The following is a 14,674-nucleotide window of genomic DNA, read 5'->3' on the forward strand; positions in this document are numbered from 1 at the left end:
ATGGGAACTCCAAAATAAATTTCACTGTTAATCAAGTACTAGAAGATATCTACCAAGAACCTTTTACCTTTTGCCTATTATATAAAAACCTATACTTTAACTTAGGAAATAGTGTCATCTTTGCTATATTGAATCCCCTCATAGATCTGTAAGATATATTCTCTCTTTATTCATATGGTTCTTTATTTTGTCCATTAAAGGGGTTTTACATAGTAATTTTTTTTTTTTTTTTTGCATACAGAAGTTCCCAGACCAGGAATTGAACCCATGTCATAGTAGTAACCTTATCCTTAACCCACTAGGCAACCAGGGGCCACTTTTATAGTGATCTTTAAAGAAATTTGGATGGTCCTAAATTAGATTATCACTCACATATTTAGTTTTTTTTATACCAGTGTGAAGTTTTGATTTATTTCTTTGTTTTTAATTATGCAACATAGAGGGTAGGAAACCTAAATAGTATGTGTATAGTTTATAGTTAGTTCATATACAGAGTTAAAAATGAAAGTCTCCTACTCCCTTCTCCCTCCTCCAATGTCATTCTCTCCCCAGAAGGAAGTACTGTTACTTCTGGTTTGAGGTATGTCCTTCTAGCTTTCTATCCAATTACACATATGTACTTCCTTATTGTTGTTGTTAACATACATGGGATAATGCTTTATTGTCATTCTGAAATGTACTTTTTTCACTCACAAATCTTGGATATTTTTGAAGATTAGTGCACATAGATCTACCATATGCTTTTTAAGAATGGAATAATTCTTGGAGTTCCCTGGTGGCCTAGTGGGTTAAGGATCTGACATAGTCGCTGCTGTGGCTCAGGTCACTCCTGTGGCTCAGGTTGAACCCTGGCCTGGGAACTTTTGTATGCTGTGGGCACAGCCAAAAAAAAAAAACAAAACAAAAAACCCAAAATATTCCTGTGGTCCAAATACAGGAGGCCTTTCTAGGTACCTTGAGCTGTCAGTAGAGATTCAGCTAGCTATAGACCCCATCACTTAGGAAGAAGTGGCATTTTCTCTTTTTTCTGACAAAACTTTCAAGAAAGGCATTGTAATAAAATAATAGCTTTAGGAAGTTTCCTGTGCAATCACTCGTAAAATCACCTTTTCTAAACTTACCATTAACTCTAATTTCTTCTGTCTTTAAAAGTGTCACTTCAACTGAGAAAGCTAGATTTTCAGTTTTGCATTACTCAGCTCAGGCTCCCATAACAAATTACCACAGACTGGATGGCTTAAACAACAGAAATTCATTTTCTCATAGTTGTGAGAGCTGGAAGTCCGAAATCCGGATGCCGGGGTTGTCAGGTTCTCGTGAAGTTCCTCTTCCAGGCTTGCAGACAGCTGCTTTCTTACTGTGTCCTCCATGGTGGAGAGAGAGACCTTGAGTCTCTTCCTCTTCTGAAAAGGTCTCTAAGTCCATTATCCTCTCTTCACCATGATCTCATACAAACTCAATTATTTCCCAAAGGCTCCATCTTCCAGTAACATGTTGGGAGGTTTAAGGGCTTCAATATATGAATTAGGGTTGTGGGGGTGGGGAGGGAAGACACATTCAGTCCATAACAAGGTTAAAAAAAAACACCTGCACTAAGAGTTCTTGTGGCTCAGTGGAAACAAATCTGACTAGCATCCATGAGGACCCAGGTTCAATCCCTGGCCTCTCTCAGTGGGTTAAGGATCCGGCATTTCCCTGAGCTGTGGTGTAGGTCCCAGATTGGGCTTGGATCTGGCGTTGCTGTGGCTGTGGTGTAAGCCAGCAGTTACAGCTCTGATTCAACCCCTAGCCTAGGAACCTCCATATGCTGTGGATATGGCCCTAAAAAAACCCCATAATTTTATTGCCCATATTTTATGTTAATCTTTTATTTATTTTTATTTATTTATTTATTTATTTGTCTTTTTGCCTTTTCTAGGGCCGCCCCTGCGGCATATAGAGAGAGGTTCCCAGGCTAGGGGTCTAATCGGAGCTGTAGCCACTGGCCTATGCCAGAGCCACAGCAACACGGGATCCGAACCACGTCTGCAACCTACACCACAGCTCATGGCAACGCTGGATCCTTAACCCACTGAGCAAGGCCAGGGATCGAACCCACAACCTCATGGTTCCTAGTCGGATTCGTTAACCACTGTGCCACCACGGGAATTCCTGTTTAATCTTTTAAAGGACATAGGTACTGCAAACATATTTGGGAATAAAAAACAAACTATAAATATATCATGGTTAGAAATTTTATCATATCTTTTAGTTTCCTAGATATAGAACCTCCACTTAAATTATTATACTTTTAACAGCATGTTTTTATTACAATGTAACTTTTACACAAACTTTTTTTTTTAACTGCTGTATATGGTTATCTTTATTTTCTTTTTCCCTACCCAGCCCTGTCTAAACAAAATAAAACAAGACTGAAATTAACAACCCATTAAAACCAGTAGTAAGTTATGAAAATCCTAAAGCTTTTTTTCTAAGTAATTAAGGGTAGTTAAACTATTTAAAGTAGACAAAGTCTAAAGAGCCAGGGTAAGGTTTCCAAGGCTTCCTGGAGTCAGGGGAGAACCTGGAGTTTGAAATACAAAGGGAACAAACACATGACATCCAAGTGCACCCTTGAAATTTCACTTAAAATAACCTTTCTGAGGAGTTCCCGTCGTGGCTCAGTGGAAACAAATCTGACTAGCAACTATGAGGACACAGCTTCAATCCCTGGCCTTGCTCAGTGGGTTAAGGATCCATCACTGCAGTGAGCTGTGCTGCAGTTTGCAGATGCGGCTCAGATCTGGCATTGCTGTGGCTGTGGTATAGGCCAGAGGTTACAGCTCTGATTCAAGCCCTAGCCTGGGAAGCTCCACATGCCGTGGGTGCGGCCCTAAAAAGACAAAAAAAAAATTTTTTTTTCTGAAAATATTGACAGGAGCACCAATAGTACCTGCACAGTGGGATTGGGAGGAAGAAGAGAGACTGCCTATAGGAAAATGGAAACAAATCTTTACATAAAATTAGACAAGTGCCAAATTTAACTATGTTACCTATGATAGTGTGCCTATTATAGATGGTTAAAAGATGGTAAAAGGTAATGATTCTAAAAGAAAACAAAAACAGCATTGACCTTTTTTCTGCTTATCCCAGACCTCATTCATTTTGTGCACTCTAAAGAGTGAGCTGTTTTGTCATTATCAAGTGCCGCATCAAAATAGGTGATTTTTTTCACATGTGTTTTTCACTATAAAAGCCATCTGTGTTTTTTTTTTTTTTTTTTATGGACAAGCTTTAAAAAGATGTCGTTTTGGTTTGCAATGCATACAAACAGCTATCAAAATCTGAAATAAAAATGCTGCCGTGGCTCAGACCTTGGCCTGCTTATCTTCGTACACAAATCTTGTGGCTCACTCAGACACACAGAGGCATGTGGTGCTTTTTCCTTCTGGCCCCTCAATCCAAACTCAGGCCCTCTGTGGTAGAGGCAGTCATGCACATGGACTGCCCCATGCTGCCCAAGGGTCTAAGGGAGGCTGACTTGTTGAGCTGGTGGTTGGGTGCCCCTAGTGCTAACAATGCAGAATAAGGTTAGCTTGCCTAGCATGGAATCCAACAGAAAGTTGAGCTGCATGATGATCCCTTTTTAAAGGCTTCATGGGAGTCTCTCCTTTTGCAGAGCATGAAATGAGGGTTTTTTGGTTTTGTTTTGTTTTGTTTTTTATGTCCTCACAATTTGTTACATCTTATTGATTCTTCAATATAGGCATTACACCATTCTAGGTGATGTGATAAACAAGACATTATAGACCTTACATTGTAGCATGGAGAGAAATGGTTATTAATAATACAATTGTAGAACTGTATTATTTAATTGTACAGTTGCATTATTTAATTATAATTACCATAAATTCTTTGATGGAGAGGAGATCAGAATCAGATGTAAGAAGACTTCAGCATTCCAAGAAGGCTGTCAAATGACCCCCTTCATGGTGGATTTTGCACTTATTTACTATGAGATATATTTCTTCTCCAGAGATTCCTTATTTGTGTATCTATTGTAGATTATTGGTTTGCAGTTATTCTGAAGTTTTGATATGAGTCTATATGTATATGAGATTGTTTTAAGTTGTTGTTCTCTTAATTACAAGTTCATCTCCAGTGTCCTGCATTTGTACCCACCTCTTCTCATGATTTCTGATTTTGGTGGTATAATTGTGCATGGATGATTTTGTATCTTTACTGTATATATACCTTTACTGTGAGCCTTGTCATTTGTGGAATTTTTGTTTCCTGTTGCTGTCTTTTCTTTTCCTAGAGAAGTTCCTTTAGTATTTGTTGTAAAGCTGGTTTAGTGTTGCTGAATTCTCTCAACTTTTGCTTATCTGTGAAGGTTTTGCTTTCTCCTTCAAATCTGAATGAGAGCCTTGCTGGGTAAAGTAATCTTGGTTGGAGGTTTTTTCCTCTCATCATGTTAAGTATATCATGCCACTCCCTTCTGGCCTGCAGAGTTTCTGTTGAAAAATCTGCTGATAACCTTATTGGGGTTCCCTTGTATGTTACTTGTTTCTTTTCCCTAGCTGCTTTCAAGATTTTCTCTTTGTCTTTAATTTTGGTAAGTTTGATTAATATGTGTCTTGGTGTATTCCTCCTTGGGTTTATTTTAATGGTACTCATTGTGCTTTGTGGATTTGAGTGAGTGGTTCCTTTCCCATGTTAGGGAAGTTTTTGGCTGTTATCTCTTGGAATATTTTTTCTGTCCCCTTCTCTCTTTCTCCCTCTGGCACCCCTATAATACAGATGTTGGTGCATTTAAAGTTGTCCCAGAGTTCTCTGAGACTATCTTCATTTGTTTTCAATCTTTTTTCTCTTTTCTGTTCTGCATCCATAATTTCCACTAATCTGTCCTCCACCTCGCTTATTCGTTCTTCTGCCTCCTGTATTCTGCTGTTAGCTGCTTCTAGTGAATTTTTTATTTGTTACTGTATTTTGCATCTCTTCTTGTTTAAGTTTTATATCTTGTATCTCTTTGGTCAGTGTTTCCTGTAAGTTATCCATCTTTGCCTCCAGTTTATTTCCAATGTCTTGCATCATCTTCAGCATCAACAGTCTAAAGTCTTTTTCCTGGAGGCTAAGAATCTCCTCCTCACTTAGCTGATTTTCTGGGGTTTTTCCTTTCTCCCTCATCTGAGTTATAGTTCTCTGTCTTTTCATTTTTATAGGTTTTTGGTGTGGTGACCTTTTTACAGATACTAGAGTTGTAGCCTCTCTTACTTCTGGTGTCTGCCCCCCTTGTGGCTGAAGTCAGTATGGGGGGCTTGCTGTAGGCTTCCTGATGGGAGGGGCTGATGCCTGCCCACTGGTAGGTGGGGCTGATTCTAATCCCTCTGGTGGGTGGGGCTTAGTCTCTGGATGGGATTAGAGGCAGCTGTGTGCCTGAGGGGTCTTTAGGTAGCTTGTTCACTGTTTTTTTTTTTTTTTGTTTGTTTGTTTTTTTTAAGAATTGATCATCTGCAGGCTTCATGATAAGCTGTCCCAGGCTGAGTTTTAATCCCTCTTTAGCTATCCAAGATTAATGCCTGATTATCTTGTCTTGTCATTACTATAGGTTTGATATTTGTTTTTTTGGACAAGAAATCTCAGGAAGGGTTCATAATCCCATCCCTAAATCTGTCTACTTAATCAATGTAGCATGAGCAAACCCGAAAAGAAAAAGAGGTTGGAGTCACCAAGGTCCTCTTTCAAATCAACTAAATCAAATCAAGAAAATTTCACACAAGTTTTTTGCTACCATTAGAAATTGTGGTTTTCAAATATGAATATTATGAATCTTTGTTCTGCTGGGGAGGCTCTGCCCCACTTTTGGCTAAGTATTTGCTTAAATAGAGGTCTTTTGACCCTTTTGTTAAGGTATAGTTTTGTTTAAAGAGGAGACTGCATCATGGGCCCAATTTAAGAGATTGGATTGAATTGGTCCAGTGACTATTTTGCCCCGCACTGTTATGTCATGCTGGGTTCTAGGAAGTGAACGAAACTTTGACCCTGGCACCGGAGTAACCCTTGTCACTTCCACTACTCTGCAGGCTGCTGTTGTCATCAGTGTCACTGATGATGGTGGTACTGATATTGTCCACTTCTCCATAGGAGAACTCTGTGCTTTCAACATCCACTTCAATCTCCTCTTGCGCTGAATCTGAATGATCTGAAGAAATAGTTGATCCAATGCTGTCCATTTGTATTTGTTCCATCTCCTGAGGACCCTGCAGCTGTTCCAGTGGTTGCTTTAAAAATCTCTGTCCTCATTCCAAGTTCTCTAGCTGGTTGTTGGCTCTTCCTCTCAACTTCTTCAAGTTGCTCGATGTGTGCTTTGGCTTTGTTGAGCAAACCAAGTGCTGTGGGCCTGGTGCGATCTGTTCTTAGTGGAATCAGAATTTTTAAGCCTTCTAAACGCAGGCAAAAATGAGCTTGTCGATTCTTTTCCAGCTTGTTGTGTGCAGACCTGTTGGCAGTGTTGGCGTTGCTACTCCCACTGCTGTGTTTCTGTGCTTGGCTCAACCTTTGTGGGGGCTTTGAATGCTGCAGGGGGCTCAGCGTGGGGCGGGGAACTTCGAGGCACAGCCACAGCCTGCCTCCTCCCGCCCCTTCCTCTGCTTACGCAAACTGTTAAGGGAACTCCTACTTGCAGGTAAGCAATGGCCTCAGTGTAGTAGTAGCTCTTTGCTGGAAGATGGGAGTCTCTTTGCCATTGTAGGCAATGTCATCTGCTTTTCTTTTTCCTGTTGGGTAGCAGTTTGGAGAAGAATCCATTTAGAGCTCACCACCCACGCCTTTCACGTAGCAAATTTTATCCAAGTCAAACAACTGAACAGAGGATTTTGAGGAAAACAGATCTCAGCATGTTTTTAAGCAGTAAGTTGTTCATTGGCCACGGGTGTTGATTGTGTCCTTGAATGAAATTGATATTCTTCTTCTGTTGTTTTCACCTAGGAGAAGATAAGGACAATGTTTTTGCCAGTATGATTAACTGTTTTTAACATATCATTATTTCATTTCTTCCCAATGCAAATAAGCTAATATTCTCATCAGAGCATTTTCATGTGCACTTCATGACTTTTCTTCCTAATAGATGCTTACTTAATATTGGACTAGAACACCTTATGCTCTTTATCTCTGGAGTTAAAGATTTCAGTAGAACCAGCAATTTGGGGGCTGTTAATTTAGTGCTTTCACGCTTCTTGAGAAGAAGGAGGACATGCCTTTCTATTCTAAATGCATCTCTGAAATCCTGATATTACAAAAGCTTTGGCAGAATTTTATGCACATGTTTAGTAAAAGCTCTCTGTGTTTTCCAGGATCAATAAGAAAACCTCCTCATGGCACAAGCCACAAGCCACAGAATTGGATGGATTCTTTGGTTATGGCCAATTCTGGCTCCAAGCCTACCTCTCCTAGAATAGAGGTGGGGTTGGAGCCTCTGTTCTCAGAGCAGCTGTCATCTGATGGGTGACCTAAGTGGCTGGCAGTGGATGAGGATGGGGAGAAAGGGGTCTCTTTGAAGCTCAGGTGTTTAAATCATCTTTAAGCCCTTATTCCCGGCCCTCACTTCCAGCCGCGTGCACCAAGGCCTCTTCCCCTCCCCCAAACACATTCCGTTGAAATTTCTCCTTTTCACAAAGCAGATCTTGACCATAAACCTGATTTCACCTAATGCAGCATGTGGCAAGAGGAAACAGTGTTTTTCTATTGCGACCTACACCACAGCTCACAGCAACGCCGGATCCTTAACCCACTGAGCAGGGCCAGAGATCGAACCTGTATCCTCATGGGTACTAGTTGGGTTCATTACCTCTGAGACACCATGGGAATTGCCTGGATTCCTGGAAATTTTTAAATTACATTCGTGGCTTGCATTATATTTCTATTGGATTGTGCTTTTCTCAACCCTGTTTTAATTTGTAGAGGATTCAGGTGGCTTAAATTATTTATACTTAGTACAATTTCTAAATTTATAGCCAATTTATAATTATTATGTATTCGATGTAAAATTATAAAATATAGTTATTTTATATGTATAAAATTAAAAATGTAAACAGTTGTTTTTTTAAAAAAACCCTCAGAATCTATCAGAAAGAGATGAATTTGTAGATTTAAACTGTGAGGTTTCCAAATATAGTCATTCTCTGCCTCCGTTTCCTGAACTCATTTCGGTTTTATGTGCAGACCTAAATCGGAATATTTGGAAGAAACCACTGCATTATGAACTTCATTTCTTTTTCCTTTTTTTTGCTTTTTAGGGCCTCACCCATGGCATATGAAAGTTCCCAGGTCGAATTGGACCTGCAGCTGACAGCCTACACCACAGCCACAGCAACATGGGCTCCAAGCCAATCCTGCGACCTACACCACAGCTCACGGCAATGCCAGATCCTTAACCCACTGAGCAAGGCAGGGATTGATCCTAAATCCTCATGGATACTAGTCAGGCTTGTTACCGCTGATCTGCAGTGGGAATGTCCCTGAACTTAATTTCTACAGTGTGGCTACACTGGTTTGCTCTGGGCTTTAAGAGAGAAAGAAGTCCCAGTTTTATGGCACTTTGAAGGAAAGGGGAGGAGGTTCATGGTGTCTTCTTTCCTACTGTTTAAAAAAAGACGAGGCGTTCCCTTGTGGCACAGTGAGTTAAAAGATCCAACATTGTCACTGTAGCAGCTTGGGTTGCTGCTGCGGTGTGGGTTCGATTCCTGGCCTGGGAACTTCCGCATAACTCAGGTGTGCCCCCTCCCCCAAAAAAAGAAGAAGAAGAAAAAGAATGAAAGGAAAGGAGAGAAAGTGTGTGTTTCCTGGACAATCTCTCTCATTTCAGAACCTTGCTAAGATGGTGCTGATTTGGGTTGTGCAATCATAAGCGCCGCTCTAATCCTTCTCCTGGGACGCACGCTGACTCAGTGTTCCAAAACCAGAGTTTGGTTGGTCTCCGCTTCAGCTTGACAGGTGTGCATGGTCTCTGGTTTCAGCTGGCAGAGGCCATGGGAGGGCGAGAACACCACAGAAGCACTCCTGTCAGGTGGAGACTTCAGATGGCACAGAAGGACGCCAAGGCTTCTCCTGAAAAGTTTCTGCTAGGCACTGTTGTTTCGTATTTTTACTTGAAAAACTTTTTTGGGGTTTTTTTTTTGTTTTGTCTTTTTAGGGCTGCACCCGTGCATATGGAAGTTCCCAGGCTAGGGGTCCAATCAGAGCTGCAGCCGCCAGCCTACACCACAGCCACAGCAACGGAGATCCAGGCTGCATCTGTGACCCCTACACCACAGCTAAAGGCAGTGCCAGATCCTTTAACCCACTGAGCAAGGCCAGAGATCGAACCTGCGTCCTTATGGGTACTATTTGGGTTCATTACCACTGAGCCACAACAGGAACGCCTACTTGCAAAACGTATTAAAGAAAAAGCTTATTTTCCTGGCATTTGGTTACAAGGACAAATGTAAATGTAAAGGGCTTAGCACAGTATTTGGCGCAGAGTCCAATTAGTGTTCCCTGTAATTACTGTTGCCTTAATTCTTTGTTGAAGACTTGCATGAGAGGAAATGAAGCATCTGTAGGAGGGGAGAGACCAACCCCAGTAAAAGTGAACCACCTCTTCAAAGGTTCCCACACATGGAGGGCTAGGTTGGGCCCATGCAGTCCCCGTGAGAAGGCTGGAGGTCCTAAGAAGTCTGGGTCACCATCCCTAGATCATGGGAGTTCAGAATGTTTCAGGGGATCCTGCTACCAGGGCCAATCCTAGGCATTAGTTGCTCCAAGGAAGCCCAAGCAGAAGCAGAAGCAGACCTGTGGTCTACTTCTCAGAGTGTCCTGGGTCAGGCCTTGGCTCCCATATCTGGTCAAGTGACTACAGGTGCACAGTGCCCTTGGTCAGCTCTCAAGTCCTCCCCCTGCCATGCCTGCTTTGCCAAGGCTGGGAATCAATCAGAATGGCCTGTGCTCTGAAGGCAGAGGGAGGCCAAGTTTAGTAAGTGTCCATACCTGTATCTTTAACACGAATTTTTGTTGCAAGGCCTCCTAGGTATTTTGCTTCCCTTTAAGAGACAAGGTTCGGTCTACATACCTCAACCAGAAGGAAGAGCACATTTTTCTTCCCAGCCAATTGATTACATGGCATAGATAGACCTTTGTCTGTTTTATTTCTCATTTTTTGGCACTCAGTAGCCGTCAACATTGTTTAAGATTTTTTTCCTCTTTTCTTCATTTTTAGCTTAGCCTGGAGTTCTTTATTTCTATACTTACTAATACCTTACTTCCTTACCACCTTTCCACTCTCCTTGCCTCCCTAACACATCACTAGAAACATTTGGAAGAATATATTTCCCCGCTGGCTTTTTTTTTTTTTTTCTTGCTTTTTTTGCTTTTTAGGGCCACACCCACGGCACATGGAGGTTCCCAGCCTAGGGGTCTAATCGGAGCTACACCCGCCAGCTACGCCACAGCCACAACGATGCCAGATCAAAGCCACATCTTCGACTTACACCACAGCTCATGGCAACGCCAGATCCTTAACCCACTGAGCAAGGCCAGGGATCAAACCCAAAACCTCATGGTTCCTAGTCAGCTTCATTTCTGAGGCGCCACGACGGGAACTCCCCGGCTGGCTTGTTTATCCTGAATTTAAATTGATTAACTTTTGACCAAACACTAGGGGTTTTGATCTGGGTAACCCAAGAGGTTGAAGAAAAAGACATTGACACTCATTATCAATGCCTTTTGATAGCATTTATGTGATTAGTCATGGGACCACAGGTAACGATCTGCAAAGGGGCCTTTAAAGATAAGGGGTTACCTAGATCACTGAGATATTGAGCTTCCCCTTCAACCCATGGTTGTGATTTGTTATATTTCAGGGAGAAAATATCAGATACACAGAAAGACTGGAAATTCTTTGAGGTGAGTCACCTACACCTGGGGATGCTGCTCTTTGACACGAACTGTGAAGTATAAAATAACCCATAGCCATTTGTCAGGCACTTATATTTAGTACATATCCTTTCTGAAAGGGATGCTCGTTAGCTGTGTGTCTCTTCTTAAATTTTCAGTCTGTTTTTCCTCCTGCAAAGGTGAGTACACGTATCATTTTCTGCAGCCTTTCAGGTATGTTGAGACCTCAGGTCACCTGCATCAGCATCTCCTTAGTGGTGTTATGGGGACAGGTGGGAGTTTTTCATAGCATAGCTGTGGGTTGTGATCCTCATCTGTTTTCTGTCGCAGTCCTTTTATACCTTCTGTACGTACGTAGCCTGGATTGTCTTCCGACGTCAGCACTTCACAGAGATCGAGGAAGAAATAGGGAGGCTCTTTCGTTCCAGCATGTTCAACATTCCTCGAAGGAAACGTGAGGATGAAGCATCCGGAGGGGAGAAGAAACGCATGACTTTTGTACAGTTCAGGTGTGACCTTTTGACTTTCCTAAGCTCAAGGACATTTCTAGAAAACAGGATGATGTCACCTAATTGTCACCCTCCCCTCCTCCCAGGAGAATGATGGCAAGACGCCCAGCGATTAAAAAAGCCATCAACATGCGCTCTCCAGTTGTGTCCACTCTGCTGCCCTCTCTCAGAGAGAAAGCTCAGAATGTCTCTGAGAAAAAGTACCGTCACGTAGGCATCAAATTCCCAGCTAAGACGCAAGAGCACAAGGAAAACCTGGACTCTATGTACATGCCAGTGTAAGTGGCCCCAGGAGAGAGAAAGCAGAGACCAGGTGTCCCTTCCTAGGTGGGGCCCGGGAGGGCCAGGGGCTCAGACACTGCATCTCTGCCAGAAAGTTGAACAAAGGTGGAAGTGCTGTCTTCCTCCCCACCCCCTACTCCTCTCCTCTTGTTTCCTTTCCAGATCAGCTCTTGGTATACCTGTCTAGACTAGAAAAAATTGGAAAGTTGTGCTAGACTTCCAGTAGTTCTCATCTGGTAATGTGAGCAGCAGACTTTCTAAGAGTGAGGTTTTCCCGTTAGAAGAATCATCTTTGGGAAATGTGGGTGAAGTTTTTGGACTCATATTTAAGACCACAGTGGTGGTTCATGGAAACTGGGAAAGCTTAAAAAAACAAAATGAAACAAAACCGGTGTATGTGTGTGTGTGTGTCTTAGCTTTGTACACACCTGCACAAGCACAACCGTACACCTTAGTTTTGGCCTCAGCAAACCTTCAAATGTCCCAATAATTCTTTTTACAGAGTTGGCATCTTGGGGGAGCCTCGGTGTCAGTTCAACCCCCATACACTGATCCCCCTCAATCCAGAAGAAAACATGAAGTCGGCTGGGAGACCTTCTTCCCTGTTAGAAAGAAAGAACGTGCGGATTCAGGATACACTGGATTTAGTCATGAGAAAACTGTCTTCTTAAACCACATCCCCTAAATAATCTGGTACATTCCATTTCTATAATTAAGCTCCTGTATTTGAAGTAAACTACTTTGACTTAATCACTTTGTATAGGACTAGTGTTTATTATTAAACTTTAAAAATTGTTCAAGTTATTTTGTCACAAGTTCAGCAACAGACGATTAAAGAATTCCAGAAAGCTTTTGAATGGCTCATTTTCCTATATTTAATAGTTTTCTTTGTTATTTACTTACTTCCTTGGCTTTTATGTGACCCTTTAGAGTAATGTATTAGGACATCTAGCTAGTGATCTAAGTTGACTAGTGAAGAAACATTCTGTTTATTCATTTCTAAGTTCCTTTAGTTTTATGAGAGACTGTCTTTGGTACATTTGAAGACAAATTTTCATAAAAAGGCAAATTAAAATATTTTTAACATCTCTTTCCATGGCTATATTATTATCAGCATTGGGATATAAAGTACGTATGATTCATTTCAAAGCCTTTTTTGCATATATATGTCATTTATTTTTTTCATCTATTCACTTAACAGCAAATACATTTCAAGCCCCTGGTCTATCCAAAGTCTTGTGCTGGGTTATATAAGGAAAATAGATTATCAAGATGGAGCCCACATCCTCTAGTCTGCGTAGGAGAGAAGAGAGGTAAAACACATGACTGGGGAGTTCCCATTGTGGCCCACTGGTGACAAACCCAACTGGTAATCATGAGGACACGGGTTCAATCCCTGGCCTCACTCAGTGAGTTAAGGATCTGGCGTTGCTGTGAGCTGTGGTGTAGGTCACAGACATGGCTCAGATCCTGCATTGCTCTGGCTGTGGTGTAGGCTGGCAGCTGCAGCTCCGATTGGACACCTAGCCTAGGAACTTCCGTATGCCGCAGGTGTGGCCCTAAAAAGCAAAAAACACCCAACCAAACAAAAACCCAAAAAACAGCAACAAAAACCACATGACTGCCAACAATACAACTTTGAACATGGTAGAGGCCATTAAAGAGGTCGTCCCAAGTGCCCTCTGAGGACAGATCAGGAGTGTTCAGATTTGAATCTGGCCTTTGCAGGACTGGTGGCACTAAAGGACCTACAGTCAGAGGAGGACCATGTGCAAAGGCACAAAGATGACAGGGCATACCCTGTGACTGAGGAAGGCAAGGGCACAGGCGTGCAAAGGGGAGCGGAAGAGCAGGCTGCAAGTTCAGCCGCACCCGGCACACCCTGCCAGGGAGTGAGTTATATGTTATTTGGGGGGCAGTGAAGATTAGGACCTGATGAAACCACTTCACTGGCTGCTGATTATATAATATTATCATTGAAAAAGTTCAGGAGTTCCCTGGTGGCCTAGTGGTTAAGGATATGGCATGTGGCATTGTCACTGCTGTGGCTTGGATTTGATCCCTGGCCTGGGAATTTCTGCATGCCTTGGGTACTGCAAAAACAAACAAACAACAAAACCCAACACCTCCTATAGGAGTGTTTTCCTATAGGAGTTTCACCAACTGAAACAACTGGCCTGAATTTACTGTTCTGTGGCCACAGGTTTATCTTCAAACTTTGGAAATCCTCTTTTTAGCATTTAGCTGAAAGTTTATTTCACAGAAAAAACTAGATGCTTTTTCCCAGATTTAATATCAAGAGCAGAGGATTCCCTATGGATCATGTGGGGCAGCTTCTGTGCAGCATGGCCCTGTCTTGTCTTTGATTCTTTATTATCCAGATCAATTCCTGTTACACCTATTAAAACTGCAGTGTTGTTCTTGTTTTAAAATCAGACCCCTGGACTATGAACTAACCCTTTTTTATTTAACTGTAGAGCACAGGGAACTACATTGACTATCTTGTAATAAACAAATAATAATGGAAACAAATATGAAAAACTATATATATATGGAAACAAATATGAAAACTGTATATAGTTATATGTATATATACACACACATATATAAATGAATCACTTTGCTATACACGAGAAACTAACACATTGTAAATCTACTACAATAAAAAATTTGAAATGCTTATTCAAAGAATGTGATTCATGAATAACTCAATACATTAATTGCCTTTAAGAAGAACAGTTGTGTTAACATATATTTAAAAACTGAGTTTATATTGTATGATGTTCTGTTCTTATCACTTAAAACACTGCTAGATAAAACCTCTACTCATTCTATTGTTGATTCTACAAATAATTATTTACACCCTCTATGTGTGAAATGTCTTGGTAGGAGCTAGGTGTTCAAAGATTTTAAGACAAGAGATGAACTAACCCTTGTTGAACTTTTTATTTGCATAGAGAATTTGGTTATAATGT

At 41.5% G+C, this 14,674-nt stretch overlaps 1 protein-coding gene and 1 pseudogene across 3 annotated transcripts in view; one reads left to right on the plus strand and one right to left on the minus strand.

Annotated features, from left to right (window-relative positions):
- PPP1R36 (protein phosphatase 1 regulatory subunit 36) overlaps window positions 1–14,234 on the plus strand; it is a 39,288-nt gene extending 25,054 nt beyond the window's left edge. For 2 of the 3 annotated variants that reach the window (XM_001926455.5, XM_021099929.1), the window contains 4 exons: window positions 10,875–10,917; window positions 11,239–11,417; window positions 11,504–11,695; window positions 12,202–12,552. In XM_001926455.5, the coding sequence (XP_001926490.2) occupies window positions 10,875–10,917; window positions 11,239–11,417; window positions 11,504–11,695; window positions 12,202–12,370 (583 nt within the window). In that variant the 3' untranslated portion in view covers window positions 12,371–12,552. Of the gene's footprint in view, window positions 1–10,874; window positions 10,918–11,238; window positions 11,418–11,503; window positions 11,696–12,201 lie in introns of all 3 variants that reach the window. The other variant, XM_021099928.1, reaches the window with a different exon arrangement.
- On the minus strand, window positions 5,458–7,627 carry LOC102158260 (annotated as a pseudogene).

Source organism: Sus scrofa, chromosome 7, assembly GCF_000003025.6.
Source record: "Sus scrofa isolate TJ Tabasco breed Duroc chromosome 7, Sscrofa11.1, whole genome shotgun sequence".
NCBI lineage: Eukaryota > Metazoa > Chordata > Mammalia > Artiodactyla > Suidae > Sus > Sus scrofa.